The sequence below is a fragment of the Lytechinus pictus genome, chromosome 6 (assembly GCF_037042905.1).
Source record: "Lytechinus pictus isolate F3 Inbred chromosome 6, Lp3.0, whole genome shotgun sequence".
NCBI lineage: Eukaryota > Metazoa > Echinodermata > Echinoidea > Temnopleuroida > Toxopneustidae > Lytechinus > Lytechinus pictus.
Genome location: NC_087250.1, coordinates 4,073,178 through 4,091,907, shown reverse-complemented (window position 1 = coordinate 4,091,907; position 18,730 = coordinate 4,073,178). Strand labels below are relative to the sequence as shown.

General features: G+C 36.2%; 1 protein-coding gene across 1 annotated transcript; it reads left to right on the top strand.

Moving 5' to 3' along the window:
• Window positions 1-1,530: 1,530 nt before the first annotated feature.
• Window positions 1,531-12,815, top strand: LOC129263553 (low molecular weight phosphotyrosine protein phosphatase-like). Its single transcript, XM_064100718.1, has 5 exons — window positions 1,531-1,650; window positions 4,026-4,216; window positions 6,030-6,091; window positions 7,081-7,180; window positions 8,953-12,815. The coding sequence occupies exons 1-5, from the start codon at window positions 1,608-1,610 to the stop codon at window positions 9,037-9,039; spliced, it is 483 nt and encodes a 160-aa protein (XP_063956788.1). The 5' UTR covers window positions 1,531-1,607; the 3' UTR covers window positions 9,040-12,815.
• The last annotated feature ends 5,915 nt before the right edge of the window (window positions 12,816-18,730 follow it).

The window sequence follows — 18,730 nt, the reverse complement described above, 5'->3', positions numbered from 1 at the left end:
CCCAAAACAAAATAAAACCATATGGAGGAAACGGGGGCATTAATGGGGGAAATACGTCAGAATTTAAAATACTGAAAGGGAACGAGAAGCTCCAACCAGTCTCCTAATTAGGTCACAGTCCCCAAATTATGAAAAACTGACGCCCTTTTGTCTTTTATTATCAGCTTTCAGACTATACGAGGCCCATATAAATCTGATATCTCTTCATTTACCAAGAGAAAAATATTTCACAGAATATTATTTATTAGTACCAATTATTTTCAAGTTGTCGAAATCAATTATTATTTCTTGACACGTGGTTGGACTACATGGAAGATTTCTTATAATCAGGATAGGCCTCATAACCCGAGTTGTACAGTGCATATCAATAAAAAGCTCAAGCTTGGAAAACGTCTTGGAAATACATTATTGGGCTTTGGTCTCATCTATGAGAAGAAAGTATGATTAATTTTAACAGACTATTACGCTTGAGTGAGTACTGTCCATTTTGGTTATCGATATGCTCAAAATGCTGATTTTCACGTTGTGTCAGTGGAAAAGGGCGAAAAGTGACTTGATCATACTGTACATTTCTAACATTTTTGCTAGATGTCAATAAAAAGATACATTTTAACTTTCCATAACAACATTGCTACCAATATGAACATTTCAACCCAGGTTGTTTGTGCCAGCTGGACATACACATAAAATGAAACAAAATCAATGTAAACAAAAGTAAATTTTTAGACAACTCTTTTAATGTTTCATTTCATTCATACTTCTCCATTCTTTCCCCAAGGGCATGACGATAAATAACAAAAGAAAAACAAAATCGTTGGCCATCACCGCGATGGTCTAGGGAGCTCTGGAAATCTTTTAGGTAACCAAATAACCTACATTTTGTAGTGAACCCATTTTTTTTTAATGCGCTTGTCAAGTCTCGTGACCAAATGAGCTTCATTTTGTAATGAAAACTTTTTTTTTTTGCTTGTGAAAATTAAGCCAGCACACCCTCGTTCCCAAGGCCCTGATGGGATCGGGGAATGTCAACTTTAACTTTAGGCTTGCATGTACATGAATGTTGCCACGGCCAATCTCGAAGGTGTTCACCGGAGAAAGGATATTATCCATTCTCAACCCACCGTGATTTTTTTATTTGTTTTCTGCTGACTTAGAACAAAACAAAGATTTTTTTGCCTGTAATCTGTATTTTTACTTTCTGTCAATACTCGATCAATAACAATTATTTTCTTGACGGTTCCACCTTGGACATTGAAGTAATATAAATTATCATAGGGCCTATATTAATTGTGCCAATAAAAAACAAATTGGAATAAGAAAAATGAAAACAAAGGGGAAAATACCGAGAAAAAATATGACAACAAACATGTAAAATTGAGAGCAATACAAACGACTGGCAAAAATTGAGCCACCGCCCCCGGAGAGTGAGTAACAAAAGATGCATGCAGAACTTTATATCTACAAGGCTTGTTCAATCCGCGTGCAGTTCAGATTAAAGATTCTTTTCGCTTTTCATTTTTCCTTTGGAAGCTTAAAGACACCATAGGCTACGCTATTCCAATAATTTCTCTTTCGTTTGATTCTTGCTCGGAAAAGGAGTCTTTGAAATGGCTGTCGCAGGAAATAAATCCGTTTTATTCGTTTGCCTTGGTGAGTCCTAAGTAGTACGATAATAGATATGACTTCTGGAAAACTAGATGTGAAGGGGTGCTTCTAGTTGGGACAAAGTTGTCAGAATGCATTCATCAGTACCTGGTAGTTCATACTCAGTCCCACTAACCTTTTTTTTTGTCAGTCTGGCGGTTCTTGTTCTTATTCTTCGATCCACTCAAGTCAAGACAAGGGTTCATTACCCGGGGGGGGGGGGTACTCGACCAAAAAAAGTAGTAGGTATGTGCCACGGGCGAGACAAAAACGGGGGCCTTGGAGCGGGCTTATTGTAAGAAAGAGGGTCATCGGAAATAACAGACTTCGGAACAGAGGCGATGGACGGACAGCGCTCTGCGGACGCTTTTCACCAAAATTGCGGCTCATTGTAGCAGATCAATGCGGCCGGAACGGCGTAACGGAAAATATGTGAAGCTTTGGAGTGGATTTCTTTCTTCTTTTTTCTCGATATATGAAGAAAATGCTATGCTTTGGAGCGGCTTTCTTTGCTCTTTTTCTCAAGACAAAAATGCTATGCCTTGGAACGGAAATTTGAGTGTAAAAATGCCTAAATGGGGGTCCCCTCCGCAGCACATACCCACTATGCATTATATACTGAGTGCCCCCCCCCCCCCGGGTTCATTATCATCCTGCCTGTCGAAATCTACAGCTAAGATGCCAATGATGTACACAGCACAAATACTTATATCCATACATTTGCAATTTATTTTTTATTAGTAACTTGGGAGTAATTTTTGTATTCACCAGAGCGCTCGAAAGCTTGAATTTTGGGCATATTTTTGTGTACGCCCTCTATTGGTGGAAAGTAATATGGCAAGACAATTGAAATTTTTCTATCTCTATTTTTAATTAAGAAAAAAATAATTTAAAGAATCAAATTTACTTAAGAGTCAAGTTATATGATGAATAGCTGTAATGGAAACTGACAGTGTAAAATAAATCAAGCATTCGTCCCAAAGAAAAAGAGAAAATAAGCCAAACATGTCCAACCTTATTTCACCACACAGGGAGTAAACTAACCTTGTTCATAGAATAAGTGTCTTCGATCTTCCTCCGGCTCCGCTCACACGTACACAGGCACAGCTAGCCAGGACTCGGGAGGCTCCTGGAGATTAATGTCATATCGGTGACGTGTTTAATCTCCACAGAGCCAGTGACGGGATGCCATTGCACTACACGCACCAAATATTTTTGCAACAATAAAGTTGCTCCAAAATACATGTTTTTTTAGGGTTTTGAGCTCAGTCAAACTTATGTAGGATGTAGATCTAAGTAAATGGGCTGCAATACTATTTGGACCCTTTGTGGCACTAAAGAGTCATATTTTTTAATGATATTAAACATAAAATTATTGAAAATATAAAAGTAGAGGAGCATTTACTCACGATGCTCACAGACTTATTGTCGCCATTTTGTTGTCTCTGTTATCGTAGCCTAGTCTAGGCCCTAGCTACAAAACATACAAGACGCGTATAGAGAGGGCGATAATATCATGAGCAGTGCTAACTTAGATTTTTTAAATACTTGCATCGGCAGATAAATATCATGAATCTCACCTCGATGCTAAAATATCCTGCACGCTAGACCAGTTGAAGCGGGAAATAGCATTGGGGTAAGAACTAAGATTCATGAAATATATCGGCCGATGCAAGTATTTTTTTATCTAGCGCTGCTCATGATGTTGTCGCCCTCTATACACGTCTTGTAGCTCATAATAGGTAGAAGGGAAGCTAATGTAGGATGGTTATTTTGCCATTTTCCTATTTTGTTCATTTTCTTTAACTTGTGCTTTCTTCAGCTGTTTTACATTTCTGTTCCGTCTAGACTTTAGTTCAATCTCATTTCTTTTCAGCACTGCCCTTGCAGTCTGAACTTAGGTTTAGAGTTTAATTATATTAAGTTTTCATTCATCCTTCTCTACATTGGATTCTTTTCCTCTGATTCTCTTTCATTCCTTCTCTATTCCATCCCTCACCTGACTCCTTAGTTTCTAATGCCATTAATACATAATCACCCAGACATCTTTTATCACCGTCATCTTATTCCTCATTGGTTTATATTATGAATTGGATTATTACATTTCAGTTGGGTTCTTCTATTTTCTTGAATTTCATTAGTTAGCTTTAAATAATGTTATGTTACTGTACCAACAACAAATGCACAGACACAGGTACGATATTACAGATCCAGTCTCTTCGTTTAGTTATTCTCTGTCTTCTGTTCTTGATCTGTTATGTTTGCTGTTTAGTTCCTGAGTTATGCTGTTGTTTTAAAACTGATTATTTTATTCTCGTCAAGTAGGTTTTTAGTTTTACACCCTACACTAATTTCCCATGGATTAATTTTGTCTTTACCAGGTAACATTTGCCGATCTGTGACCGGTGAGGCTATCTTTAGAAAGCTTGCAGAGGAGAAGGGTTTTGCATCGGATTGGAAGATCGACAGTGCAGCGACCTCAACATATCAAATAGGAGACGAGCCGGACCCTAGGACAAATGAAACTTTGAAAAAAAATATGAATATACAAAGCAAACATATTGCTAGACAGGTAATTTGTTTATTAGTTTATTAATTCATTCATTTATTTGTCTATTTATTCACTTATTCATGTATTAATTAATTCATTAATTTGTTTACTTCATTCATTCATTCTTCCATCCATTCATCCATTGATTTATTCATTCATTCATCGACTCTCCATTCATTCAGTCATCCATTCATGTATTGATGAATTAATTAATTTATTTACTTCATTCAATCAATCATTCGTTCATTCATTCATTTATCCATTAACTAATTCATTTATCCATCCGTCTGTCTGTCCATCCATCCATCTGTTCATTCATCCATCCATCTATTCATTCATTCATTCATTCAATCGTTTATTCATTCATTCAGACATATTTGACAGGTTTGCAAGATCAGAATTAAAATAACTGTTTTGTATCTTGGTCTTTGTGGGTGTGTGTGTATTGGAGTTTTGACAGACGTGTATCAATCAGATTATTTACGCCTGGGACCGACCTTTAACGTCACCATCCGAAAGACGTGACCAGGGCTCGAACCTCTGCATCAATTTGTAACTTCCCCACATAGCTTGAATTACAGGCGCACGCCACAATGCTGGTCATAAGTTACGATTACGATCCTATCTTGAAAGTTATGCTCATCAAATTTTCATAATTTTTTTTTTTTTGGGGGGGGGGGGTGGGTGCAGCATAGAGGCTTTTATACTTCGCTAGATCAAGGTCCCATTTTGCACAATTTCACTATCAGCAAATCAAAAGGAATGATTTCAGTAGCTTAAGAATGTTAGAAATATGTTATTGTAAAAAAATTGTCTCGCCTGCATAGCAGAGTGAGACTCTAGGCGCTGCTTTTCTGACGGCGGCAGCGTCAACATTGAATTCTTAATCTTGAAATGACATCATAACTTAGAAACATAAAAACAAAAAAATACCTAAGAAAGTATTGACCTAGTTCATGAAACTTGGACATAAGGTTTTAAAATCAAGTAGTACTGAACATCCTGCCTGAGTTTCAGGTCACATAACTTTAAAAATTTATGGATATAGAATGTGGACATAGGGGTAATTAAGTGTCACAAGTCTCAGGTCACATGATCAAGGTCAAATATCATTTAGGGTCAATGAACATAGTATTATATCGTTATATGAATGGTGTTTTTGTGAATAATTTTAGTGGTTTTCAAAGTCAGCACTGCTGCTATAATGAATCGGGTAATGCAGGCGAGACTGCCAGAGGTGCTTCACTTGTTTATCAATAGAGCTTAGGAATGTTATTCGAATGATAACGAGTTTCAATATTTCGTCTTCCCAAATTCTCTCTAGTCACCCCATTATTGAGAGAATTACACGGGCTACCTGTCTGGAAAAGAATCACATTTAAGATCCTAATTATAGTCTTTAAAGGTCTCAATGGTCAGGCCCCAAGTTCTCAGATCTCTTGAAATTAAAGTCCAGATCACATGACCATCACCTTTGAGCTCACAAGATACACTCACATTGCAGGTACCCCCACACAAGACTAAAGCAACACTAGGAGATAGGTCATTTCTTATATCAACTATGCACTTCCCTTCGACGTTAGGAATTCAACAACTTTACTTAATTTCAAATTAAAATAAACAACCTATCTATTGCAATAGTATGTACAGCATCTGGGAAGCTCTTGCAGCGAAATTGAATAGAAATAGTTTTTTTTTGCTATATAAATGGATATTACCATGAAATGGGCCACCTGATAAAGACATTGATTGGTCCTACATGCACCTCTAGGAAGGCAATATCGGTTGTGAGTAGAATTTGCCCTTTATTATGATATCACCTTCTTTATTTCAGATAACCAAACAGGACTTCAAAGACTTCTACTACATCTTTGGCTTTGATGAAAGCAATATGAGGTAAGCGTGCATTTATTCATGAAGCAAATCAAGCAATAAAAACTTTGGGGATAATATTAAATTTGTATTTATTTTTCGTTCATAAAAAGCAATCAAGAAATGTATAAATATATGCAATATACATGAATAGACGATAAATAAAGGATAAACCTTACAAAGACCAACTAAAAAATAATGGTAGAAATTGAAATAACATAATTATATAGAAGTTACACTAAAAATGAGACAACAAAAAGCCGAACAAACACTGGACAAAACAAAACTATGATACTAAAACTGTATTAATTAGTATCAATAAATTTTTAAATGGCTGGTTAGCATTTTGTCGGTATAAATTAATCTGCTTACACTCGTCAAATTGGCAATAATCATATTTTGTGCATATTATAAACTGGCTATTGACTGGCCATATATATTTCCCAAATTCTTATAATGCCTGAGTCTTGACAAGGGAAATATAATATGGAATCTCCAGAAAATTAAATTAAAATGAATGCCAATATTTATTGTTAGTAAATGATGTGATTAAGTGGACTATGAAGAGAGTATTAAATGCTGGTTACCAATTACTGTATTATTATTATTATTGTTATTGTTTTTATTGTTATAATTATTATTATTGCTGTTATCATTATTATTATTGTTGCACTAACAGATTCTGTTTTATAACTGTATCAATCAATTTAATGAATTTTACTCCAGAACTACCATTGTTTAGGCAATCACCTTAAAATATATCCTCCTCAAAATTGTAAATAATTTGGTAGGAGATCATTTTTGTTTGGAATTATAGTTTTAGTACAATTCATGTATGATTCATGCTAACAACAGTAATCAATTCATTATGTTTGTATTATGTTTGTTATTTGTTAGGAAAAATGTATTGTAAGAATGACATGAATGCAGAAGAAAACATATTATAAATAAAATAAATTAAAATTATGTTTTATCTCTCATTGTAACATTATTTGTTTTATCTATCATTGTAGCAATATCAACAGGGTCAAGCCTAAGGATAGCACAGCAGAGGTTCTCCTGATGGGAAAATATGGAAAGAATGGGAATGAGATTGTCGAAGACCCTTACTATGTGAGTATTTTCAATATCAGAAATGATGATGATGATGATTTTAATTATAGGAAAATATGAAGAAGAAAAAAATGGATTAAGATTGTAGAAAACCCCTACTTTGTGAGTATTTGAAATATCTACCAGAAATGATGACTGTTATGATGATGATGGTGATAGGAATATATGGGGAGAAAATGGGATTAAGATTGTAGAAAACCCCTACTTTGTGAGTATTTATAATATCTACCAGAAATGATGATGATGATGATAATAATAATAATAATGATATGCTAAAATTATATAGTCCTCAAGCCTTAGAACTATAAAGCTACATACTATTTCCCCGAATTAAGCACGGCTATCATGATCGTTTGCTCGAACATTCAAGGAAATTCCTTCCTACTGGATTACTTTTATATATACATGGAGTAATTTCCTTTTCTGTCTTTTGTAATTGTGTGTATTGGTTTTTAATGTGAAATAAATGAAATGAAATGAAATGAAATATACTACCCCTGGATGGAGAGTTGTAAAATGTAGATAGACGCATTGCTAAATGATGCGAATGCAACAGTGGAATTTTAACCCCTTGTGGGGTTGTGGTTCAAGGTCGAGAGACATGAACCACTTATCCAAAATACCTTAATCCTAAAAGGACTGGGCTATTTGAGATGTATTGAGGACGGGGATTGGGGGCCTTCATGGCCGCCGTTCGCGCGATCGCGCCGAAATTTGGCATTCTTTACCACATTAACTACAAGCTAGTATAAAAAAAATTGTAAATAATTATTTTTTAATTATTTTGAAAAAAATATGCAAATTTATTCATGAAAAACATTATTTGCATATTTTACACCCTATTTCACTTCAAATTTTCTTTTCTTTTTTGCAGATGTCATCTAATTTAATGGTTTCCACAAAGAAAAATTGCAAAAGCCAATTTTTTCCTTATGTATTTCTTTGTTTTTAGAATTTCTTATGTATTTCCTTGTTTTTTTTATCTTTTGTTTTTATTTTTTTCAATGGAAATTATTACAGACCATTTAACAACTATAGTAAACCCTAAATTAATTTAGCATACCAATTAGAATGAAAAATAATCACCCTTTTATGAATTTCATCTCCCATAGATTTTGTACACAAAGTATAAAAATGAGCCATTTTCGACATGACATTGCCTCGTAAAAAGTCATGTGACATCGCGATAGTATACCCGTATGTCACGAATTTGAACTTAAAAGTTGCGCGAGACTTTAAAGAAAAAAGTCATAAAATTTTGTGGCGCTATCTTTTTGCGTTTCGGGAAATATCGTATGAAGCGTCGAGAGGGGGGGGGGGCCATCATGCCCCCCAGTCCTTTTAGGGTTTATAGGCCTAGTGCCTTTTGATTTCAGTGTTTGATTTATTTTATGAATAGTCATGTCCACATGTGCAACATTTTGCTGTTTGTTTCCTTTTAATTTTAGTGTTTGATTCATTATATGAATAGTCATGTCCACATGTGCAACATTTTGCCGTTTGTTTCCTTTTAATTTTAGTGTTTGATTTATTATATGAATAGTCATGTCCACATGTGCAACCTTTTGCTATGTTAATTTCATATGTAATAGCCGGGGGGATATTTCTTCATGTGTATATAAATATATAAAGTTAAATAATAATAATATAAACAACTCTTATCCATGATGATAATATTTTCTTATTTGGTTCTCGAGATAATTGCATCTGAGAATATTGTGTTCATTTTTATTCTCTCAATTTTTTTCCTTTTTTTGGTTTATTATATACAGTATGACAAGGAGGCCTTTGAAAGGATGTTTGAGCAATGTGATCGATGTGTACGAGCTTTCATAGCAGAGGTGGAACCGGGCAAATAGATTTATTCTGTCTCCTTTTTAGTTATTCAACACATAGGGTAATTTCAAGTCCGGTGTTGGCCTTGGTATTGGTGTTGGTGTTGAAATTTTGATTGCTTCCCCTTGCTCCAAAACTTACCAGAGTTTGTAAAACTGATCCAGGTCATATTATTGACATCTCAACGACTAGTGAGTGACTTTTCTGGACCATCTTCATTTTATGTTTGGTGTTATAATCGTGTAAAAATTGACCTAACACCAGCACCAAAAGGTCAACACCGAACTTGAAATCACATATATAGTGCATCCTGTAACGAAAACCCATCTTCAGAGAGAGATATCTCAATGAAATATGTTTTGAATGCAAATTAAACTCCAACGTGATACTGTTTTGTTACCCCCCTTCCCCTATAAATTTATTCCGTCTCCTTTTTAGTTATTCAACACATAGAGTGCATCCAGTAACCAAAACCCATCTTCAGAGAGAGATATCTCGATGAAATATGTTTTTGAAGGCAAATTAAAGTCCAATGTGATAAGCCCATATACTGTTTTATTACCCCCCCCCCCTTAAAAAAAGTAGTAGATATTGCGATTCCAATTCATTACTGGATTATATGACTGAATATGCCGTAAAACAGTGTTGATATAGAATAAATGTGTTTTATATGATAATGTTTGTGATTTTAAATACATTTAATTGCATCTCGTGGAATGGTATTCAAAATTGAGGATATTATTCTTGCCTGTAGTATTTTGTATGCAGTCACTGAGAATGTATTAAAGGTTAGTGCTTTAATCCTAGTAGTCCCAGGGTATTTCAAAGGCTGTTATTACTGGGGAGGGGCCATTATGACCCCCCCCCCCCGAAATCTCGGCTATAGGTCGGGGTATTGCCTCAAAATTTTGCACAAGGGTCAAGAATTATTTTAATCTATGAAGTTGTGTTGCTAAATTTACAAAAGGCCTTTTATTTCATGTTTTAATTGATTGATTTATGCAATAAATCATAGATTTTGGTATTTTGCACTAAAGGCAAATATATCAATATATTTGTAGGAATATTTTCTTTAATATTTACGTAGTTGCATTGTGGCTTGACTTTAGTCAAGACAACCCTATGACACACTTTACAATATAACTCAGACGAGTCCAGGGGGATGTTTGACAAAGATTTAAGAATGACCTAGTGTCGCACTTAAATGCTGACACGTACATGATATGCAACGCGCAATCTTATTGATCACTACGCAATAGTGCACGTCCTCTTAGCATGATCTGACCAATGCCTCCATGCCTGTAATAATGCACGCAACTAGGCATTTAAATGCAACTCTTATGGGGTGTTGCAAGAAACTTGCGATCAATTGCAAATCTATTTTTGGTCCCTAAATCAACCGTATGTCTTGTAGTTAATTGCAAATTATTGAAATTGATTGCTAATCTTCTCCTTGAAACAAGAAGTTTAATCTGATTTGCTACAGCTAACGTTGATCTATCAGTTGTAAAATTGGAACAGAACATTTTCAATTGATCGCAAATATTTTCTTGCAACACCCCCTAAGTCACAAATCTTTGTGAACACCCCCCCCCCCTCCTCTTTCCCCTGTACTGGATGAGTCTCTACATGGTATTCATGTATCTGTCTATCATTAATATTTTAAGGACTTTGAACCTTCTATGTCATGTTCGCATTTCCCAACATAAATTGCATGTTAAATGTGTGTGCTAAACTTGAACTGTATGAATACTGCCGATTTCAATGTATGAGACTTTGAACCTGTCTGGTCGCCATGTCAACAAGTAGAAATAACCCACAAATTGAAAAGATCATTCTACACAATTCATGTCAGTTTTTTTTTTGTTCAGTGAGAAGCAAACAAATTCAATAATATGTAACGAGTTGATTTTGACAATCCTAGGCTTAACCCTAAATAGACTGGGCTATTTCGACGCTTAAGGAGACTGGGGGGGGGGGGGGTGAATGATCTCAATAAAAATACATTAAAAATGTGATTTTGACATTTTTTTTAAAATAAATTTAATCAGATGCCTATAAAGAGTATGTGAAACAAAAATTAGCATTTTAGGGGCATTATTTTTTTTAATTAGAGCAAACTTATGATTTTACACATAAATTAGCATAATTAATGAGCATTGAGATTTTTCGCAGAATTTGATGTTATTGTTTCGTAGATAATGCCATGGGTAACGCGCGTGCCAATTTTCGTCGCGATCACGCGATCGACGGCTGAGATCATAAGGGGGGGGGGGCTGAATCAGCCCCCCCCCCCGTCTTCTTAGGCGTCGAAATAGCCCAGTCTATTTAGGGTTAATCAACTGTCAATCTGGCTTTTTTGTCACTTTGGGTATACATTAAACTTTATGTTTGATAGTAGTGGGCCTGTATTATGCGATAATATAAGCTATTATATCCCTTACTTAAGATCGTTGTATTGAGAGTGTACACAAGGAGAAAAAGAATAGTTTTACTACGAAAAACGTTTGCCATGAAATAGTTCATTTTCCTTGCTGACGTCACGCATAGTCCGTTTTTTCCCTAGGGAAAAAGTGAACTATACGTTTTTTTGACCCCCCCCCCCTACCTCGCGATTCGCGAGCTGTGCGGTGCGATGCGAGCAGAGCGCTGCTCAGCCAGACGGTACTCTCCACTGCATGCCACGGGAAACTTTCGGCGAGCTGCACTAACCAAGTACCGGGCCAGGTGCGCTCGCTGAACAGACGATCCATACGGCAAGACCTATCATTTTCTCAACGATTGTTCTATATCGACTTATTTAAAATCGTTTCGCTGTAAAATGGTATGAGTGGAAGGGATATAAAACAAATATACAATGACCCATTCTCGGAACAGGCTAAAACTATTTGCACTCAGGAACATCACATAGTACTATTCTCCCTCGGGCCGATGGCCCTCGGGAGAATAGTGCTATGTGATGTTCCTTCGATGCGAATAGTTTTAGCCAGATCCTCGGGTGTCATTGTATATTTGTATACTATGTGAAGGTGGATGACGCATACATTTTATCAATTTTTAATTGAGTTATTGACTCATGTGATTTCAGGAAAAGAAACAGATAATATACACAATACATAGGAACAGTTAACTTCCAATTGGTCTACTGCCAATTCGTCCAATTGCCAGCTTGTCTACTATCATTCAGTCTACCATCAGTTCGCCCACTATCCACATGGTCTAATTGCCAATTTGCCCACTCACCATTTCGTCTAATAACCAGTTGGTCCAATAGCCATTATACCATTTGGTCGAATTAGTGTTAATTGTACAAAATGAATGAAAATGACATGAATATTAGACCAACTGGTTATGAGACGAAATGGTCATAGACGAAATGGTGATTAGACCAAGTGATGATTGGATAAAATGTTTATTGGACCAAATGGTTATTAGACAATGTTGATGGATGGAATGGCATTAGACTAAATGAAAGTAGACCATGTGGTGAGTGGTCGAGTTGGCAGTAGACAAATTGGCAATTTACCATAGGAACAACAACGACTAGTTAATAATTTGTCATGGTAGCCAGAAAAAATGGCACTTTATTTGTAGTTGAAAGTTTCTCACACAGATTTTGAGAAGTATAATCAGAAATACTGGTTTGTCGTGTACTATTGCTGAGCAATTATTTGTAAAAATGTAGCTAGAGCTACGGATTTGCAAAGCTTTATGCCAAATTGTAATGCATTTGAGTATGTTTGAATATTTCTATTATGACAATCATGAATGAATAAATATGATTGTGTACATAATCATACAGTATTATAGAATGCAGGTTTATCTTTATCGCATTTAACATTATTCTCATGGAGAGAGAGAGGGGGGAGCTGATTTTCAACTTTTACAGAAACGTGTTTATAAAATTGTTGAAACGATATAGAAACTTCCAAATTCCATTTTAGTGCTTTGCAGAAACTGAGAATGTATACAAGTGCATTTTCAAATAATAATCCTGAATATAATACAAGATAAGTTGAATGAAAGGAGCCTAAATAACTGTATTTATTTATGACATGGAAATGTATGATATTACAACACTTTTATCACATTTGATAAATGTAACATGCAGATATATTATGATCATGGGCGGAAATCCTAAGGGGGACAGGGGGAACGCGTCCCCCCCCCCCTACCCAAAATAGTAGGGGGGACACAATATCAAATGTCCCTCCTATTTTTTGTTTTTTATGAGGGAAAGAAATACATCATTCAAAATCGAAATGAAACATGTATTTTGGACGAGATGACCTTACTTTCTGCACTGCAAAAACTCTGGTGTTGATTTAACACCAGCCCGGAATCTATATATGGGCATTTTCACGGTAACTGACATTACACGGCACAATGTTTTCACACCTTTCATTGTGTGTATCTCTAAAACAACAAATGATGGGAGTTTGCTTTTGATAGAGTTAATAAAGTGAACCTTGCTGTATACTCTGATACTAAGTTTTCCTATGTAACCACATTTTTTAACGCATCAGCAAGCAAAAATGTGTCGGTAACTGACATTATGCAAAAGGACATGCAATTTCAGGGTGTTCATTAAAATTGAAATATCTCATGGCCCTGAGTAGATAAAGAAATAATTTGAATATGTAAATATCCCTCCGTTACTAGGTTAAGATGTGTCAAAATATTAAACAATTCGTTTTTGTCTTTTGGGGACTATGATAATTTTTCCACAACCATGCTGGTAACTGACATTACACTTAATTTGCCATAGAGATAACACATGGAAGTCAAATGTGTGGAATCATTGCATTGTATCTTCCGTGCAGGGCTTCACATGAAAGTGAGCTTGATGTGGAAGTATACCCGAGTTTCTAGGAACATTTTAATGAAAAAACTTTTTCTTTTTCTTAATTCCTTTCTTTGATTTGAACATTTTTATAATTACTTGTCGGTAACTGACAATACACATTAACAATTACCAGTGCTATATGATTTTCAAAGGCATAATTTTCTTGGTACTTATATGTAAGGCTTTTTAAAATCATAATACTTCAAATTTTTTATTATAAAAAAATAAGAAATGTATGTTTTACTTACTCGGGGGGGGGGGTCATAGCAGGTACATGTTTTCTTATAGTAATTTAATATTGCATTGACTGTACACATGGATTTTTCTGACTATGCACCCATAATATATTCATCAGTTTTATATTGACTTTTTAAACCTTTTCCTTCTCCAACCTCCCCCTCCCCTCAAAAACGGCAAAATGAATAAGGGTCTCCTCCACTAGGCTACATGTACCCCTCCCCCGAATCTCATGCAGCCATGTAGTTTTATTGATTTCTATTCTGGTCAGTGCAAGCAATGCTTGTTCATATCTGTCGGATTTCAATTCTCTTCATAACTTGTTTAATCATTTTCTTTGCTAATTTCTTTTATAAGCTGTCAACAAAAAATAAACTCCAGCTTCTAAGCTGAAACTGAACTATTTGTAAATTAGAAAAAACACCACAGTTTTAGTAGATCCATGCAACATTGATCAGAACTGTCAAATTTCACTTTTCATCTATACTTGTAAACCAAAAACAAAATTGTATCACACATCCACACTACTAACAGGTATAAAAACCAGGAATTTACTTTATGCTCAAAAGAATCCTAGAAACTAAAAAAAGGGACCCTGGAAATCCCCTTCATCACAATGTTAAGCTTAAAAAATGTTGCAGCTTCCTTCATAATTTCATATAGTATTCCTTGTGAACTATACCTTTTAAAAGTGAATAGCAAGCTCCTTCTGGTGTGACTTTTAAAGTGAAAGACTTAAATAACAAGTATACAATATTTCTTCACCATAAAATTGACCACATATTTGCATTTCAATATTGGTAACCAACGTTTTATCATGGTAACTGACATTACATCTCGGTAACTGACATTACATTTTCAACTTGGTAACTGACATTACATATATTTAATGGTACCCTATGGCTTCATTGTTAATTGGTAATCTTTAATTTTGGTGTAGAAGGGAGGGTGTTACCTAGAGAGGAAATCTACCAAGTTTCATATAATATATCCTCTTTTCCAGGAAATGAGAAAAAAAGTTCATGTTTTCGGTAACTGACATTACATACCATATCACATACTTCATCAATGTTTTTTTGTCAGAAGAATGAATTACTGGTGTTTCTTTCTGTGGGATTTTAAAAAGTGTTGTAATATCAAGCTAAATCACAGGCGAAAACATCATGATCAAACCGGTTCTTTAAAAATCTGTCAAAACGAAATATGTATCAATATACTATTTTCAACACTAATTTGTATCCATACTTTGGCAGCCATTTTGAAATAGAAAATGGCAACCAGGGTCGGAAAAAATTTTGTCTCAGAAACTTCAGGTCTTGTTTTATTAAAAAACATAAAGCATTTGACATGAATATCAACTTGATTTTTTTGCCTCTGTGTCCATCTGTGGTGAAAAAATGCCCATATGTCCACACCAGAGAAGTATTGAAACAATACCAGTTTGGAATCAATCCGATGCTGTTTTAATTCTAATTGGTGTTGTATAAACACCTATATGGTGTTGGACCAAAACCAAACCGGTGTTGTTTATTCACTTCTCTGGTATGGACATATATAGATTCCGGACTGGTGTTAAATCAACACCGTTGTTTTTGCACCTTTTGAACCTTTCTTTTTCTTTCTTTCTTTTTTTTTTGCTTGGCAAATTTTCCAGCCCTCTGGTCCCCCTACCTTTGGGGAGATATTTCCGCCCTTGATTATGACCTTCTCGGCGACACCATCATATGTGGGAGGGGGTGGACAATACGACCTGCATGAATAGTGATATAATTCTACTTTCTGTTGACTAATATTGGTACAGATTTACAGACCCAAAACTCTTTTTAATTGAATCCCTAATTCAACGGATATCAAGATTGCTGAAAGTCAATTAATGAAGCTTATTTCATCTTCACAGGGCTGCCACTATCCCTGTCCGAGTCAATTATTCTTTTAGTCAGTTGTCTTTCAGTAGTCTCTCCATGAACTTTCAAAGATCTTAGCCGTTCTACGATCGTTCAGCAATCTATGAAAAAAAATATTTGCGGAGATCACGGAAAGAATGCTGGGAGATCATGAAAGGATCATCGAAAGACTAATCAAAGGCATTGGTTTTTTTAGAATGATTTTGTTGTATAAAATATCTGTTAAAGGCTGTTGAAAATCCGTTGGAAGATGACTGCAAAAGAAGTACAAGCCAGTCTTCCACAGTTCTTTCTGGTCTTGGTCAGTCTTTTTCAGTGATCCATGTCAGTCTTTGAAAGATCACATTGATTTGTCAAAGGCCTTTGGTAGTCTATCAGTCTCTGACTAAAATCTAAGTTGTCTTCAAGGTCCTACATTATTTTTTTTCTGGAAGGTTTGTTTCAGGTCTTTAGATGGTCTTATTGCCGTTTCGCTTCTACTTCTATTATTTTCCCTTAGTCCCAGAACTCACCGCATGGTGTACGATAAACCACTTCCGTGATTTCCCTTCAAAATTTTTTAACATAAATTATTTCACATGCAGGATAAGAGCAATGCCCTTCTAGCACCCTCAGGAGGGGGTGCTTCTTAAAAGCCCGAAATCAAACATCAATCGATCCTTGCACCTGCTTCCCCTCCTTCGCAGATCACCCCTCTCCCCTAGATCCTTCCCCACTTTATGCGAGTTGTAATAATAATAATAATAATAATCCCAGAGTGAATTCAAGTTCCGTTACCGTGCTGGTTTGGTGTATGAACTAATAGAAGCGTAAGTCAATTTATCTTTCCTAGCCACGTCAAGACCTCATTTCAATTTAAAACGAAATATTGTCATGACATTACACTGCAAAAATTCTGGTGTTGATTTAACACCAGCCCGGAATCTATATATGTCCACACCAGAGAAGTGTTGAACAACACCAGTTTCGTTTTGGTCGAACACCAGATAGATGTTTATACAACACCAATTAGTATCAAAACAGCATCGGTTTGATTCCAAACTGCTGTTGTTTCAAAACTTCTCTGGTGTGGGCATATATAGTTTCCGAGCTGGTGTTAAATCAACACCGGAGGTTTTGCAGTGTACTTATTGATGTCTGAACATCTTGTGAGATAGGTCCCAAATACACCAGTCTCATCCTCTATGGTGCTGTGCTGATGTAAATATCAGCTCAACACTAACACAAAAAAGGTAAACAACGAACTTTAAGCACCAATTTTTCAACTCTCTAATAAAGTGTAAAGGAGCGGATTTGGCACTCTTCTTCGAGTGAATGGACTTTTGCTAGCAAATATGTTAGCACGACTTCAAATCGTCATTGCTTTTAGAGGGTGAATCTGCTTTCAAATACGATGATGTTTTCTCCATCGCTGGCAATTATCTTCCCGGATGACGTCATTATTACGCGGGAAGCTATCGCGTGATCCCATCTATTCGCCAGTCTGGTTGATAGAGGAAATGACATCACCCTTTTGGTCATTTCACCCACACTTGTCACTTCATCAATCACGCATGCCTTGCACTCTGGACTATCTGGTGTTACAACGTAGAGGGCGTCTGTTAGAGGATCGATGCAAGCTTCCACAATGACGTGGCTGTGCGCATGGTTGGGAATGTCTACATGACCACCCTGTCTGTTAGTGATGAAGATTAGATTATCTAGATGATAAGGACGAGAGACGATGTGACCTGATGAAGATAATACACCAAGCATCACTGCATCCTTTCTACATTTTACAGTCTTCGAGAGCTTGCCATTTGCTGGGCTAATGACGTATATCTTAGCCTGGCCCCTCTCAGAAGCGATGATCATCCGATCCTGGTCAACAGCTACATCCACCTGTGCGTTATCACGAGTTCTCTTACATGGTATGGTGACGTCTTTGATATGGGCCCATCGTCTATCATATACACTGATGCATCCAGTCAAACTATCCCCTTTATGACCCTTATGATATTTACCGCAAACCAGCCGGTCATTATCCAGCAACGAACAAGAGTAGATTCGTGAACTGTCGTCACCAGTCACCGCCTTCTTGATTTCTTTGGAGTATATATCTAACGAATATGTAGGCCTATGGAGGCTTCCGGATGCGTCGTCTGTTATGATAACATTGCGTTCATCTACGCATCCTACAACAACCGGAAGTTTGATTTCATCTTTGACTTTGATTGTGTGCCTCATCTTCCACGTGCCATCATAGCCACCTATCCTTCCATCATAATGTTTCCCCTTTGCACCCTTCATGAACTTCACCCCTGATATGCTACTGGTTATTTCTTTGACCTCATCCACGTTTAGAGTCTTCTTAAGTTCATTGGTCACTGACACGTCCACACGATGACCGTCTTTGACGATCCTTCCGTCGTCTTCTAGTACATTGTCCAAGTTCTGTATCGCATCCTCTATCTTCGTTGTTTCATCCCGGAATGATTTGTCCAGCTCTCCAATCTTCCGCTCCCTCTCTTTGACGATGTTCTTAATGTCTCTATGAAGTCCAGTCTGCTTGCTCTCCATGTGCCCTTGTCTAATCTGCGCATTTACATGAATTGTTTCACATCGTTCCTTCCTCTCTTCATTGTTCTTTCGAATCTCGGCATTGATCCTCAGAATCTCCTCTTGAAGCTTCTTATTCCTCTCATCAATTTCCAGATTGACTTTTGCAGCCTCGGCATTCTCTCTATC

Bases quoted from the DNA above. Each gene is read 5' to 3' on its own strand.
- LOC129263553 (XM_064100718.1), top strand. From the start codon at position 1,608: ATGGCTGTCGCAGGAAATAAATCCGTTTTATTCGTTTGCCTTG. The intron at 4,217-6,029 runs GTAATTTGTTTA...TCTTTATTTCAG, and splicing joins GCAAACATATTGCTAGACAG to ATAACCAAACAGGACTTCAA. The intron at 7,181-8,952 runs GTGAGTATTTTC...TATTATATACAG, and splicing joins TTGTCGAAGACCCTTACTAT to TATGACAAGGAGGCCTTTGA.